Raw genomic sequence first — 14,873 nt, forward strand, 5'->3', positions numbered from 1 at the left:
CAGTGGGACCAAAGGGGCTGCCTGGAGTGGTGGTGCCTTGATTGTCACAGCCTATGTGTGCAGCACACTGCCAGAGACGCAGCCTCCCCAGCATGCGGGTCCCAGAGGAGAGGGGACAGCTCTCGGGACTAATTCTGCGGCACGGCAAAAGCAGATCCAAGCAATCAGCTCGTAACAGCTGAAGGTGTAGTGAAATACTGCCATTTTTATCAGGCTGTGTGTCACCTCCCGCCACCTGCTCCCAGCCCCAGGTGGCCTCAAGGAAACAGACACTAGGCCAAGGAAAGCCTGGTCCTGAAGCACAGACAGACTGAGAAATACAGGGGCCCCTCCCCCAGCCACACCTCCTTTAGTCCCAGTTCTAAAGCTCATTCCAACAGAGAGTGTTCTGGATTCCATCGAGCCCTTTCAGGAGAACAACTACACTTGCTTGCTGCCCCCTGCCTCCTCCCCCCCCCATCCTATCCATTCATGTGCTCCTGCTGACAGAGGTCTGTGACCAGGATAAAAGGACCCCTTGATCGCTGGGCCTGGGGGAAACCAGAAACTAGAGAGGCCAGAAATGTCCACATTGAAAGTCACAGTGGGGCCACTGGTGGCTGGAGTTCAAAGCAGCTGAACAGTAGCTGAACTGGCAGCTGGCCTCCCCCAAGCCAGCTCAGTGACGGGCTATGACCTCCCTTGGACAGAGGATCACACACCTAGGAAGCCCTAGTTCTGAGCCACCCAGCTGACTATCAGGAGGGCTCTGATGAGTCTGTCTGCTCAGTGGTCAGACCCTGAGAACCCTACCCACCTCCCCTAACCCCCTCATTCTTCTCACTAGACCATGCAGGAAGGGCATCCTATCTTACAAGCAAATTAAAACAGTTCTCCATCCTCTGAGCACTTATGGCAATTGCCATGGGTTCCGGGGAGCCCTCTGACACCTTATGGCCACCAACTGGAAGAGAGCACACTGCCACCCCTTTTCTGAGAGGTCACACAGTGATACCCAAGGTCACATAACCTACAAAATGTGAGGCTAAAATTAAACTCAGTTGTTTTGGTTCCCAATCATGCATCTAACCTTTACAATACCTTTTCTTAAGGTGGAACTTGTAGGGGGTGTAGTGTATGTGTGTTGTGTGTGTATGTGTGTGTAGTGTGTCATGTGTGTGTGGTGCAGTGTATGTATGTGATGTATGTGTTATATTGTGGTGTGTGTATAGTGTGTGGTATCTATGTGATGTAGTGTGAGTATACAGTGTGTGTATGTGTGTGTGATGTGTGTGTAGTATTGTGGGGGAGGGGTGTATGAGTGTGTGTAGTGTGTGGCATCTGTTTGGTGTAGAGTGTGTGTGTGTATATATATATACATATAGTGTGTGTGTGATGTGACTAGTATTGTGAGGGAGTGTATGAATGTGTGTGTGTGTGTTTGTGTGTGTGTGTGTGTGTGTGTTAGGTTGTAAACCACAGAGCAAAGAGCCAGTCCTGATTCTTGACCTCATACACAGGGCCTCCACCTCTCACTGGCCCCATTCCACCTTTGCCCTGTCCAGACTGTGCCAGCCTCAGGACCCAAGCCTTTGCTCGCGCCTCCCATTATACCCTCTTGCTGAGCTGCTGCATGAGCCGGCTGCTCCAGACTGCCCCTGTGGCCTGCCAGGCAGCCTCAGCCACCTTCTCACCTCCTTGCTCTTGGTTTCAAATCCCACACATCCTTAAGTGCCCAAAGAACCTTCACAGACACCAGAGAGTACATCGAACCCTTAAGCATCACAAGCCCCAGGCAGAGACAGCAGGCTCCCCCTGGAGAACGGGCCAGGCTGGCACCTGCCTCCCCTCCTGGGCTTTCTAAGATCCAGAAAGCCCCATAGCCTACATTAGCCTCAGATCACCAGGGGGCATCAAACACGACAGCTCAGGTTTCCCTGATGTGCTGTATCTGCATGGCTCACCTAGAGCCCTTCACCCTGCAGGTATCTATGCCCAGTCAGTACCTCTGCCTCCCTGCCTACGTGAACACTTGTCCTCTCCCAAGGCTGGGGTCATCCATCTCCTCTGAAGTGCTTCCCCTCACCTGGCCAGCACTTCACACCCCATGGCCACTCAAGGGCCAACAGATCTGTCTACTTGTAGAAAGATCCAACAAACCGGCCCCACAAGAGCATTGTGAAGGCTTCGGTCCATGGACCGTGATGCCACAGCCAGAATCACCACCATCTTGTTCATCACCTGATCATCACCACCACCATCCTCGTCGCTACCAACCTCACCACCACCATCATCATACCATCACCACTGCTGCCATCACAACATCACCATACCCAGCACCATAATTATGACTACCGCTGTAATCACCATCACAACCACCTTCGCCATCATCGCCATTGCAGTCAGCAGCTGCACCCTTACAGTGAATACCACGTCACAGACACACTGACCATCACAAAGACAGTCCAGACCCATGGTCACTCTGAGCACCACCCAACCCAGTGAGTTCTGAGAGAAGTCCCAGCCTATCCCTGGGTCTCCATCAGAATAAGGCTTCACTGTGCATGTTTTCAAACAGCTGCTGTCCCCACACAGAAACGTGCGTGGTAAATCCAGCTGCAGATCCCACATGCCTTTCTCCAGTTAGGTAGATCAATCGTCTTCCCCACGACCACACACCGTTCTGTGGGAGGACAGAAGACGGGCAGAAAGGGGAGGTCCCTAGTGCTAAAGGATCATGTTTAATGTCTGAAAGCCAGGAAGCCCCTCCCCTACCTGTCTGTGTCACCATAGATGGTACAGGGAGTTGGAGACAATGGCACCTTCCTGTGTGTAAAACAGAGGCTATAAGTGATGTCACCCTTCCTTGATTCCAAATGGGAAACTGAGGCCCAGGGCTAACAGTGGCCTGCCTAAGGTCAGACAGAGAGTGAGAAAGGCAAAATGAAGTCCCAGATTCTCTGTCCCTTTTGCACTGGCGCTGAGTCTCAGCTTTGGGTCCCTAACACCTCTAGGAGACTGGAGTCACCGCCACCCGCTCTCTCGCCGTAACCGGTGGTGAAGATGGGAGCCAGGCACACTCACCACGGGGAGCCGTAGATCCTGAAGCCACGCACCGTGACCTCCGAGTCCTGCAGGTAGATGCAGTTGGTCAGCAGCGACTGGACATTCTCATAGTTCTCCGGCTTCAGCTTGGACACGGACGGGAAGTAATAAAAGTCCTGCTTGATGAGGTCAGCCATGAACTCCTGGTCGAAGGTCAGCTCGTGGTTGCCCGCAATCACGATCTTGTACTCGTAGGGCAGGCTGCCTGTGGGGTGGACACGCACAGAGCAGGCTGCTGGCGGCCCTTCTGGAAGCCACAGAGCCATCAAAGGGAGAGAGCTGGGGACATCCCCACCCCCATCCTGTGCTGTGAATTAGAGGAGGCAGAGGCCCTATCACTGCCCCGGCTCTACTGGCCATCAGTCCTTGAGCACAGGAGCAGAGGCCTCCCCACACCTAAGCTGCAGGGTGCCAGCCTCACCCTCTCTGCTTCCAGGCTGCCACCAAGTCTCTCAGCTCTCTCCATCTTGGGCTCTTCAGCCTATACATCCCAACAGAAACTGTAGCGCCCCATTCAGACCTTCAGAGATGCTGCACCCAGGAAACCCTGAGTGCCCAGCGGCACCGACATGGAATTCACAGTCAAAACAAGGTCCAGAAATGCCCAACCTTTGGAACGCTACAGGGTGACATCACCCGCATAGTTCACACCAAGAACCACATGATCAAGTTACAAAAAAACTAGCCGGGTGGTGGCAGCACACACCTTTAATCCCAGCAGAGGCAGGAGGATCTCTGACTTCAAGGCCAGCCTGGTCTACAGAGTGAGTTCCAGGACAGCCAGGACACAGAGAAACCCTGTCTCATAAATGAATGAATGAATAAATAAATAAATAAATAAATAAATAAAAACAAGTTACAAAAAAACCAGGAGGATAATAGCCTTGGAGTGACAGGGCCGTGCCTACGTACAGGCCCCCCACCACCCCATCAGCCCAGAAACGCCATTCTCCCTGCCCTCGCTCCATGCCCAGGCTCCACGCTGCTCAGCCCTCTGCCTTGGCTGCTGCGCTCAGGAAGCTGTGATGGCTCTGGAAGCCCCAGTTTGGATAAAAAACAAAATGTTGGCTGTGGAGATAGCTTAACTGATGACATGTTTGCGCTGCTTTGCTGCAGCCCTGGAACCCATGTTGTTGAGTTGTTTTTAAATCCAGGTCTGATACTTGTAATCCCAGTCCTAGGGAAGTGGGGAGAGGTGGGTCCCTGGGCTCACTGGCTAGCTGCCCTAGCCTACCTGCTGAGCTCCAGGTCAATGATACATCCTGCCAAAAAAATCAAGGCAGAGAGTGCCAGAGGAATGACATGGAGACTGACCTCTGGCCTACGTACACACATACACACACACACACACACATACACGCACGTACGCAAATGCAAACACATACAGCCTACATGTGCACATTCACGGAAGAACCAAGTTTGGTCTGCTGTCTGTCTTCTCAGCAACCCACACTCAGGATTTAGAATCAGATTCAACAACTGTGTTGAGACTCGGCCACGATGTGCACTCTGGGAAGAAGCTTGACTCCACCCTCAGGGGTCAGACAGGACAGACAGGTCAGGTTTAGGGCCTTGTGACAGGTGATACACTGTGAATGTATTCACTCCCTGCTGCATAACCCGCGAAAGACAGAAAGGTGAAAAATTCAGGGGACAGGAGAACGGAAAGGAACCCCTCACCCACCCTAGCCCCTCACCCACCGAGTCTACCTGAAGCTTCTCGCCAGCGGAGGACCCAGGTTGCCAACATAGTCAGTGTCCCTTTCACACGGAGATCCTCCAAATGACATTAGCGTGGCAGCGAGCTGGACTCAGAGCCCGTGCATGCCACCTGCAATGTGCCCTCACTTCTTTCCGCGTGTCACCTGCAGTTTCCTGCGAGTCTCGCTAACAAGGCAAATAACTTTGTTCACAGGAAAACCAACTCTCAACTCCCTGCGTAACCCTGTGAACCAGGGCTTTATCTTATCAGCCATGGTCCTAGCTACTGTACTCCGTAAGCCGCCCTCTGAAGTCAGAGAGACCCTTCGAAACCTTTGGAGATGTAAGTTAGAAGCCACTAAAACACATCCATGACTACCGGAAGGACAGTTAAAGTCAACTCCCCCTTTCTCTCTTCCTCCTCCCTCTCCCCCACTCTTTTCTCTCTCTCCCTCTCTTCCCCCACCAGGCACATACCCACACCTGGGGTACAGTAGTGCACACTATCTTTTGCCCAAGTTACACCCCCCCTCTAATACCCAAACTTAAAACTGTCGAAATTTCTTCTGGGGCTGGAGAGATGGAGGAGAGATGGTATAGCAGTTAAAAAAGCTTCTGCCCTTCCAGGGAACCTCAGTGCTATCCCCAGCACCCACATTGGAAGGCTCACAGCTGCCTATGACTTCAGTCCCAGCGGATCTGACGCCCTCTGCTGGCCTCTGTAGCTGGTGCGCTCGTATGCCCACAGACACAATTTTAAATCTAATAAACCCTGATTCTGCTCCTCACTCACTTGCCCTGAAGTTCTTTCCTGTAACCTAGCCCAGCACGAACTCCCCAGCTATCCCTGACATAATGCATTCTGACTGTACCCAAACAGAACAATCTAGAAGCCGGTGATACACTTCCCCAAGCCTACCCCCCTGAGACTTACACAACCTGCCCAGCTGCTTGTCTGCAGTCAAGGCAAAACTGCGAGCAACCACTCATTCTCCACCTGGCCAGGGCAGTGTGGCCATAGGGGACCCCAGAGGTGCACACATCCCCAGTCTGCACACTGGCTCAATCCCCCCAAGCCTGCTGATCAGCTCCGGGAAGCCACAATGACGGGACAGGTTCGAGTCCCTGGTTCAGTTCCACTATTAATCCCGTGTGGCTTCACACCAAACCATGCTTCGGTTTCCTCACACGTGAGATGGAAACAAGAACACCTCCCCTGTAAGAACTCTGGCTCCACAGAACACATTGAATGGAAATGGATAAAAACTTTTGTTATTCAAAAGGAAAAAGAAATCAACTCCTCTGAGCCAGAATTTGTGCAATAGAAGCTGCAAGCCCCATCCCCTCTCCAGATATATTTAGCTTGGTACAACTTTGTTTTTAATTGGATTTGCTTCCAGAAATAAAAATTTGAGAGATTCCCAATAAAACTTCACTTATCTGATATCTCGTTATTATTATTACTTTATTGTTATTAATGTGTGGTGATCCTAGCTCAGTCATGACATGCTGACTATGCACCCCTTAGATCAGATAAAAATACCCATTTTTTCCAGACCCCACCAGTCCTGTCATCTCACAGAGTCCAGTTCACCCATTCTGAGGTGCCATCTGCTGTCAGAGGCATTTGGAGCCTTGCAATCACTGTGCCCTGGCCTGGGAGCTCCCAGTGAAGATGCAGAAGATGGGGGCCTCCGAACCCCATCCTGAGGTTAGCCACAGCTTAGCCCTTGCTGGAAAGCCCCAGAATCAGGGGAGTGAAGGTGTTAGCTCCGCCCATCTCTGTTCTTAGCATAAGCCTGGTGAATAAAGCCACCAGCAGCTCTGTAGCTGAGTAAGGCAGGTAGCTGCCAGAGCTGGGGACCAAGGGGGCAGAGCGGCAGGGAGGAGCAGTACAGACCACCCATGTCCGGAGCCCACGTGGAGTCATTTGAGGTAGAGGTCATCAAGTGTATTCCGTATCTGAGGGCCTCAGAGCTGAGGCCTACTGGGGGGCCCCACATCTCAGAGTGGGGACAATACTACAGGTGTTGACCAGCTCAGTACCTCTGGGTCACTGGCTCAGAGTCCTTCAAGGCCACCAGAGTCAGCCTGGGAACCTCATCAGCCCTTGCCCAAGCACAGGTGACAAGAGAACCCAGCAGGACGGACAGGGTGGCCACCACTGGCTGCCACTGTTCCTGATTCATCCTGGCTTCTGTTTCTCAGCTACTTCCAGAGCCGGTGAGGCTGGGGGCGGAGCCACACTAATGGATTTCTGTCATGTCTCTAACTGGGGATGCCACTTAAGCAAATCATCAAATTACACCAACTGCACAATTCCATTTGCTTCTGCAGCAGTGACTCCCTGGGGGCTGGGTGTGCAGGAAGCTGTCAGCTCCCCCCAGGGGCTCCCTCCGGCAGACAAGGAGAGCTGAGGAACAAAGTCTTCAGTGATTATAATAGCGCACCAAGGGTCACTTCCTGCACCCGAGGCCAGGCAGCAGGCCGGAGCTGTACCTTCCCAGCGTGACAGGTTCAAAAATCCATTCCCTTCAACAAGATGGGTGTCAGAGGCAGCACCCTGTCCCTGAGATGGAGATTTAGCCATGAGTCCATCTGTCTGGATGGTCAGCTGGAACTGGCAGTTCACCAGCTGCCTGTGACCTCTACAGACTCGGAGCATTTCCGTTCCTTTTGAGATCTGAGCAAAATGGTTTGGCTTGCCTAAGCATAAGACAAGTCAGCAACAGGGTGACCAAAAACCATGGAGGGCAGCAGACACTTGGCACCCGTGTGATAGCATGGAGGTACTTTCTGACCCATCATGAGGAAAGGTGAGAGGATGGATGGACAGATGGGTGAATAGGTGGATGGATGGATGGATGGATGGATGGATGGATGGATGGAAAGACAGGTGAATAGGTGGGTGGGTGGATGGATGGATGGATGGATGGGCAGATGGATGGATGGGCAGGTGGATGGATGGGCAGATGGATGGATGGGCAGATGGATGGATGGATGGATGGATGGATGGATGGATAGGTGAATGGATGGGCAGATGGATGGATGGATGGGCAGGTGGATGGATGGGCAGGTGAATGGATGGGCAGATGGATGACCAGATAAATGAGTGAGCAGGTAGTTAGTGGGTGAATGAGCAGGTGGATGGCTGGATGGATGGCTGGATGGATGAATAGGGAGGTAGGGAGGTGGGTGGGTGGGTGGATGGATGGATGAATAGGGAGGTGGATGGATGGATGGATGGATGGATGGATGACCAGATAAATGAGAGAGCGGGTAGTTAGTGGGTGAATGAGCAGGTGGATGGATAATTGAGTGGGGAGCAAATAGATGGGTGTGTAGGTAGGGGGTAAGAGGGAAGATGGGTGAGTGGATTAGTATGTGGATGAAAGAGTCAATGGGTAGGTGAATGGATGGATGATTAGATGAGTGGGTGGGGCAGGGGAGCATATGTAAAGGTGGGCGACTGAAAGGTGCATTTTACATGCATGCATGCCAACGTGGGTGGGTAGATGGACACACGGGTAGATAAGCAGAGAGATGGGTGGAGGGATACTGTTAGCGGTCAGTCCACCCTGGGATAGCTCTGACTGTCTCCTTCACATCAAAGGGGGTTCCATCTTCCTGTATCCTTCCCTCCAACTGTTCCTGCCAGGACTCCCTTCCTTCATCCATCTTCACGGTCCATCTATGGCAGATGGAAAGACTGGAAGCCAGACAAAGACTCTTTAGTGGCCTGGTCATCACTGACTTGGGTGAAGCCCCCTCCTCTGACCTAGGGTTGATCCCTTGCTACAGGTTCCTCTTCTAGTCCCACAACCCAGAACCTCTCACCGACCTGAGTGTGGCTAAGATGCCGGAAGCTCCTGGAAAAAGCATTTCTGTGTAGCATCACCCTCCCACCCTCTACCTGCACACAGAGAGTGTGTGCATCCCCCTAGTGTCCAGCTGCTGCAACTCCTGCCCCCACCCCCAGCAGAGAAGAGGTCTGGCAGCCCTGGAGCCTCCAGTGCCCAGACAGGAGCATGGCCCCTGGGGCGGGAATGTTCCACAAGCAGAGGTGGGGGTGATCAGAACAGACCATCTAAGACCAAGTCACACTGTCACCCTGGGGAGCTGGGAACAGCACATGCGGGAAGCCAGAAGAGGCAGCCATTAGAAGGTCCCAGCTGGGGGCAGTTGGAGCAAGCAGATGACTTAGATAGCTGCTCCAGGCTCAGGGTAGCAGCCGAGTCCAAATGCCTTTTCTTTGTCCCTGTCTTCCTCAGTCCAGAGGCAGCTGAGACCTTGGACAGCCTGGCCAAATGCACAGTAGGCTGGAAGCCCGTGTTCTTCATTGCTGGACTCTACTAGAAGCCTGAGTCCAGGCCTTCTACGCTGCAAACCCTAGCAGACGTTCTAAAGCTAAATCTCCATCTCAGGGACAGGGCTCTGCAGCTGACAAGAGCAGTCTAGGGACCTGCAGAGGCCCATGCCCTTTGTGGGGTAGAGTAGAAAGTGAAGCCGTTGAAAGGATAGGAGTTGTTGAAGGTCACAGTGTGGGACAGTGGAGACCTAGGACTTGAACTATAGCCTCCTGATCAGGCAGAGCCTTGACAACAATGTCTTAGTCACTGTTCTATTGCTGTGAGGAGACACCATGACCAAGGAAACTCTTATAAAAGAAAGCATTTAATTGGGCCTGGCTTACAGTTTCGGAGGCTTTGTTTTCATCATGGCAGGGAGCATGGCAGCATGCAGGCAGACCTGGTGCTAGAGAAGGAGCTGAGAGTACTACATTTTGATCTGAAGGCAGCAGGGAGAGACTGGGCCTAACATAAGCTTTTGAAACCTCAAAGCCCAGTGACACACTTCCTCCAACAAGGCCACACTTCCTAATCCTCCTAATTCTATCAAAGAGTTCCACTCTCTGATGACTAAGCATTCAAACATGTGAGGCTATCAGGGCCATCCTTACTCAAACCACCACGGCCAGCCTCTACTGGGATGTACCCCACAAGGGTTTCTGAGGGACAGGAGAACTTTGGGGACACCAAGGAAGAATAGAGCAGTGGTTTGAAGGACACCCTAAGTCCGGCAATAGGAAACACACCAGGTGGGCTTGCAGGGTGCATCAGAACGCTGATCCCCAACCCTTGACCTCAAAACCAGCCTCTACCCCTGGCTCTTCAGAACTGGTGGGCACACCCTATCATGCCAGCACAGTGACCCTCTGCTGTCTACCCCTTCTAGCTTACTGAGGGTGTCTCAGTGGGTAAAGAGACCACAAACTGTCCATCAGGAGAAAATATGAGGGCGACGTGTGGCTTTTTTCCTTTGCATTTGCCAGATGCATAGAGTCCAAGAGAATTCTCACCAAGCTTCCAGGGGCAACCAGGTTGGGGTACACAGGACCTGCTGGGGGGCTCCTGTGGGAGCCTGCTTCCTAAGTCCTGACATTAATCTCCCTCCAAAGAGGTTACCATTCTTTACTGATAACATGTGCCATGCCATAGGAAGCACTGGCTCCACACGGCATGCTCTCCACACTCAAGGAGAGGCACGCATATTTCTGCACTATCAGTGCAGGTCCCAGAGTGGTGCATTGCGCCTGACGGGATTTTAGTGTGCTCTAAACACAATGACAATCAGGAAAATGCCCGCTTACTGCTTTTTTTCCTGCCCATTCCCCGTCTCACAGAACACAGTGGAGGGGGGTGGGATAAGAGACAGTGTAACAATCTCTGATTGCATTTTTAGTGCATCACTGACAGTTCTGGGTTTAAACGCTTGCCAATGTCTGGGAGATTCAAGTTAGCAGACGGCTTAGCGTGGCGCACAGTCTAGGGGAACATTGGAAAAAAGCTAGCTCTGAAGTCAGCAGCAAGCTGCCAACGACCACCAAGCCATAGCACACAAGCCATACACACAGCATGGACCATGTGGGCCAATGATGTGAATAGGAAAACATCCCATGCGTGACCTGGACAGGGGGGACAGTGTGAGAGTTGGGCAGGGGAGGTGCGGGATATACCTGCAGCCCTGTAGTGACATCCCTGAGCCAGGCACCAGGACTAGAACGTACACTTGATACATCTTGACATCCTCTGCATGCAGAGGAAGGCAGCAGGGCCGGGTACCAGGCTGCCAAGCGCAATCCCGTCTCTACCTCCCACTGGCTGGCCAAAGAGGGGCCTCCAGCACCCTCACCTGTAACCTGAACGCTCACTAAGCTCATCGTGTGTTAGTGAAGACAGGAAGTCACAAGCTTTCCCCGCCCAAGACTTGTTCTATAAGCTGTACAAGACAGACGTGCACAGGGGAAGGGGCACTCGGTTGCTTAAATCCATGCAATCCCAGGACCCACAGGGAAGCTCAGGCAATCAAAAGATGAAGTAGAAATGTGGACAAGAGCCTCAGCGGTGGTTTACTCTGTGAGGCCGAACAGGCAAGTGGACAGGCTAAAGGCCACCAGTTTGGTGGCTCTGGGTGGCTCTGGGGCACAAGAGCTGTTCCCTACAGTACAGTACTCCAGATAATCAGGGCCAGTGGAGCGAGGTCCCAGCTGAGAGCCCCCCACAAAGGGGCTATGTTGTGTTTGCTTTGCCTGTGGAAGGCTGCTGCTACCTACCCCTGGCCAGTCCAGTCCCTGTAGCCGGTGAGGCTCCAAGCTGTCACCGCATCAGAGCACAGAAAAGCCGAAGGTCCGCATCATACATCGGGACTTCAGCTGATTGCATTGTATCACAGGGTTCTCTGGAGAATTCAGTATCGTAATCCACCTCACAGCCCAGAAATGGGAGCCAAGACAGTGGTGGTTAACACAGAGGCTCCAAAAAGTCCCAGCATTACCCGGGGCACACGGAGGCTCGGGGACCCACACCCACCCTCAGCTCACTGCTGCAGAGACATCGCTGCGGGCGGATGTATGCTGTCACAGCGGGCATTCTGCTAGACTGAAGGCTGGCCCTACTGCACGCAACGGCTCCTGTGGGTCCTGCGTGGGATGCTCCTGGAACCACTGTGCCACGCTGGTGCCCATATTTAAAAGGCAAATGCGGTTTTTCTTCTGTTCTGCACTAATAGCCCAAATATTTAACTTTCCAACATTTGTTTTTCCTGGGAAATGTTTTTCAAACAGGGACATTCAGTCCTAGACGTCTTTAACTGTGTGTTTCTGGTGCTACCGCAGTGTGGACCACATCACGATGAAGGGTGCCCATGCTTCTATACCCCTGCATAAGGCTCTCCGCAGATGAAGGGAGTCTGTGGGGTCTCCTGTAACCCCAGAAGCCATGATCTGGCAGAATATACGTGCCCAAGCACATACACAAAAGACCTGAGGGAGGAGGGCTGGTGTCCTCATTGGGTTTCCTATCACTGTGATAAATCATAGACTAAAAGCAACCTGGGGGTTGCTGGGGTGGGGGTTACCTGGGTCACACTTCACTGAGGGAAGCTAAGGCAGGAACCTGGAGGCAGGAACGGAAGCAGACACCGTGGAGGGGTGCTGCTAACTGGCTTGTTTTCATGGCCTGCTCAGCCTGTTTTCTGACACAGCCCTGGACCACCTGCCCAGGGGTTGCACCTCCCACATCAGTCATAAATCAAGAAAATGCACCATCAGTTTTCCCATAGACCAGTCTGGTGGCAGCATATTTTCTCTCCTGAGGTTTCCCTGTTTCCAAATGTGTCAAAATCAACAAAAAGCCAACCAACGTAGTTGGTGAGCGTGGCGCTTGCATGTGGCTGTGGTGGCCTCTACAACTGTTCTGCTCTGATTTCCCATCCAGGTGGGCATCTCACCTCCGAGTCACCTGTGTATTCTGATCCACGCACGTTGGACCCCCTTTCCTTCCAGACCCCCTATCTAATTCATGCCGTGTCCACCAGCCAAGTGCTGCTCCTTCCAAGATGCCTTCTCTGTGCAGGCCCTCTCCAGCTGGTCCTGGAAACGAGCTTCCATAGACAGACCCACATCTCAGTCCTTAAGAGATGGCCCCTGCCTAACATTTCTCTACATGCCCAGTGCAGGGTAAGTATCAAGTAAGTGCCCAATACACATCCCCTGAATGAATGGATGTGGTATCACTGTCCCCGTACAACAGGTAACTAGCCAGTGAGGTCAGATGAATCCGCAAAAGTTTCCCTAGCAAAGGACCAAAAACATTCCAGAAGGTCAAATGGTGGCCACAGATGGTGAGCACCGTGGCTAAGATGTGCTCGGTCACTCTGGCTGCAGTCTGGAAAACATACTAGTTTCCATTCTGGAAGGTAGGCCTGGAGAGCCCAGAGCATGAAGTCCCATGTGGGGCTGGCACTGTGAGGCTATGGAGAACCCAGGGCTCAGGAAGAGGGATCAGTTCAGCTCACAACTATCTCACCCTGCAATCTTCCAGAGCCTCTGTTTCCCCAAATGTTGCACTGGAGTAGAAGAAAGGTCCTGAACCCTGAGAGCCCTCTCAGCTCCCTGAGAATCTCCAGGTAGGTGTAGAGGTGGAGGCAGGTCAATGGGAAGGACCAAAAGCCCCTTCCATAGGCCAGGTTCCTCTCTCCTAACAGCTGACGCTCCCGGAGCTCAACAAAGCTCAGCCAAGGATAAAAACAGGTCTTATAAGGCAGAGGTCTGGAAGCTACAAAGATGAATGAGCACCCTGCCTGGGCTGAGCCAAGGAAACGGCAGAGAGCAGGAAGCCGGAAGCTGCTGACAAGCTGTGGCCACAACCCTCAAGAACTGACCTGAGACCCGGATGGGGCAAGATAAAGAGAGTGTGAAGGGAGATGCCGGGACAGTGGCTCTGATGGGCTTCACCACGTCCAGGTAGGTACAGGTCTTTGCTTCAGGGAAAGCAAACAAGAAAAGAAGCATCTCCCACCACATCATCCAGGGACATTCCAAGCTCTCTGTAAGACACGGCCCAGTGTGGAGCTTGGTACCCAGGGGCACTCGGTGTGTGTGTCCCTGTTCAATGGTTGCTGAGGGTGATGCCATTAGGGTGGTTCTATTGAGCTGCAGCAGCTACACATACACACACACACATACACGCACACATACACACACATACACACACTACACATACACACACATACACACATATACACATACATACACACACATATACACACATACACACACATACACACACACACACACCAACAAGACAGTCAGCTGCTTTGGGAGAAGCACGATGCTGCACAATGCACAGCCAACCAAACCCCAGGCAAGGGCACGGAGGCCCCATGCTGAAACACGGGGTAAGAAATGTTCAAGTGAAACTGGACTATCCGAACTTAGCAGCTCCCAAGTGTGCCTTAAAAACACAGATGCTTCCTAAGGCTCAGGGGACATCCTGGAAGAGGGACAGAGCATTTGTAAGGGCCAGGGCATCAGGGGGGTTGCTGCGAGATTGTGTCTCCTTGTAATATTAGAAGCCATACCCATGAAGTCTCACCAATATGGCTGCCCAAACGTGAGCTGAAAAAGGATGGTGATGGCACCAACGGGCATGCCACACCAGAAGGGGAAAGCTTCCCCATGATGAGCTGTAACCTGAAATTGTAAGCCCAAAGGGGAAAAAAAAAACTCTCCTTTAAGTTGCTTTGGTCAGGGTATTTTTTATCAGGTCTGCAGAAAACAAAACTAAAGCACTTGGCTACATGAGACCATCACACACACACACACACACACACACACACACACACACAAATGAACAAACAAAACATAACCAAAGCTATGTCACAGATCACACTGCTGTAAAGACAGGTGAAGCATGAACTGGCACTGGCTGGCTCCTCGGTGGTCCTGAGGGTCGAGCACTGGCATTGCTGTGGATCAGGTTCCAGAGTGGGTCTGGCAGCCACGAGAGATAGCAGAGCTAAGATGCATCATTCACCTCTGTCTTCTGAGATCTCGCTAGTGTTGTGGGTTAAGTACTTATAAATACAAACCTCCTCCTAGAACTGGTTCTTGCTGGGCTGGGAAGATGTCTTAGTCAATAAAAAACTCACGCAAGCATAAGCTCCTGTGTTTGATCACCAGAGCCCATGTTAAAGAAAAAAAAAAGTTGGGCATATCAGTGCATATTTGTAATTCAGCCCTGGAGAGG

At 52.2% G+C, this 14,873-nt stretch overlaps 1 protein-coding gene across 4 annotated transcripts in view; it reads right to left on the reverse strand.

Annotated features, from left to right (window-relative positions):
* The window catches only part of Mpped1 (metallophosphoesterase domain containing 1), a 76,041-nt gene that overhangs the window by 19,117 nt on the left and 42,051 nt on the right, over nucleotides 1–14,873 (reverse strand). For all 4 annotated transcript variants that reach the window (XM_041672527.1, XM_041672524.1, XM_041672525.1 and 1 more), the window contains exon 4: nucleotides 3,064–3,289. In XM_041672527.1, the coding sequence (XP_041528461.1) occupies nucleotides 3,064–3,289 (226 nt within the window). The remainder of the gene's footprint in view (nucleotides 1–3,063; nucleotides 3,290–14,873) is intronic.

This window comes from Microtus oregoni, unplaced genomic scaffold (assembly GCF_018167655.1).
Source record: "Microtus oregoni isolate MIOR12 unplaced genomic scaffold, Mior012 000022F_ref0000154, whole genome shotgun sequence".
Classification (NCBI taxonomy): Eukaryota; Metazoa; Chordata; class Mammalia; order Rodentia; family Cricetidae; genus Microtus; species Microtus oregoni.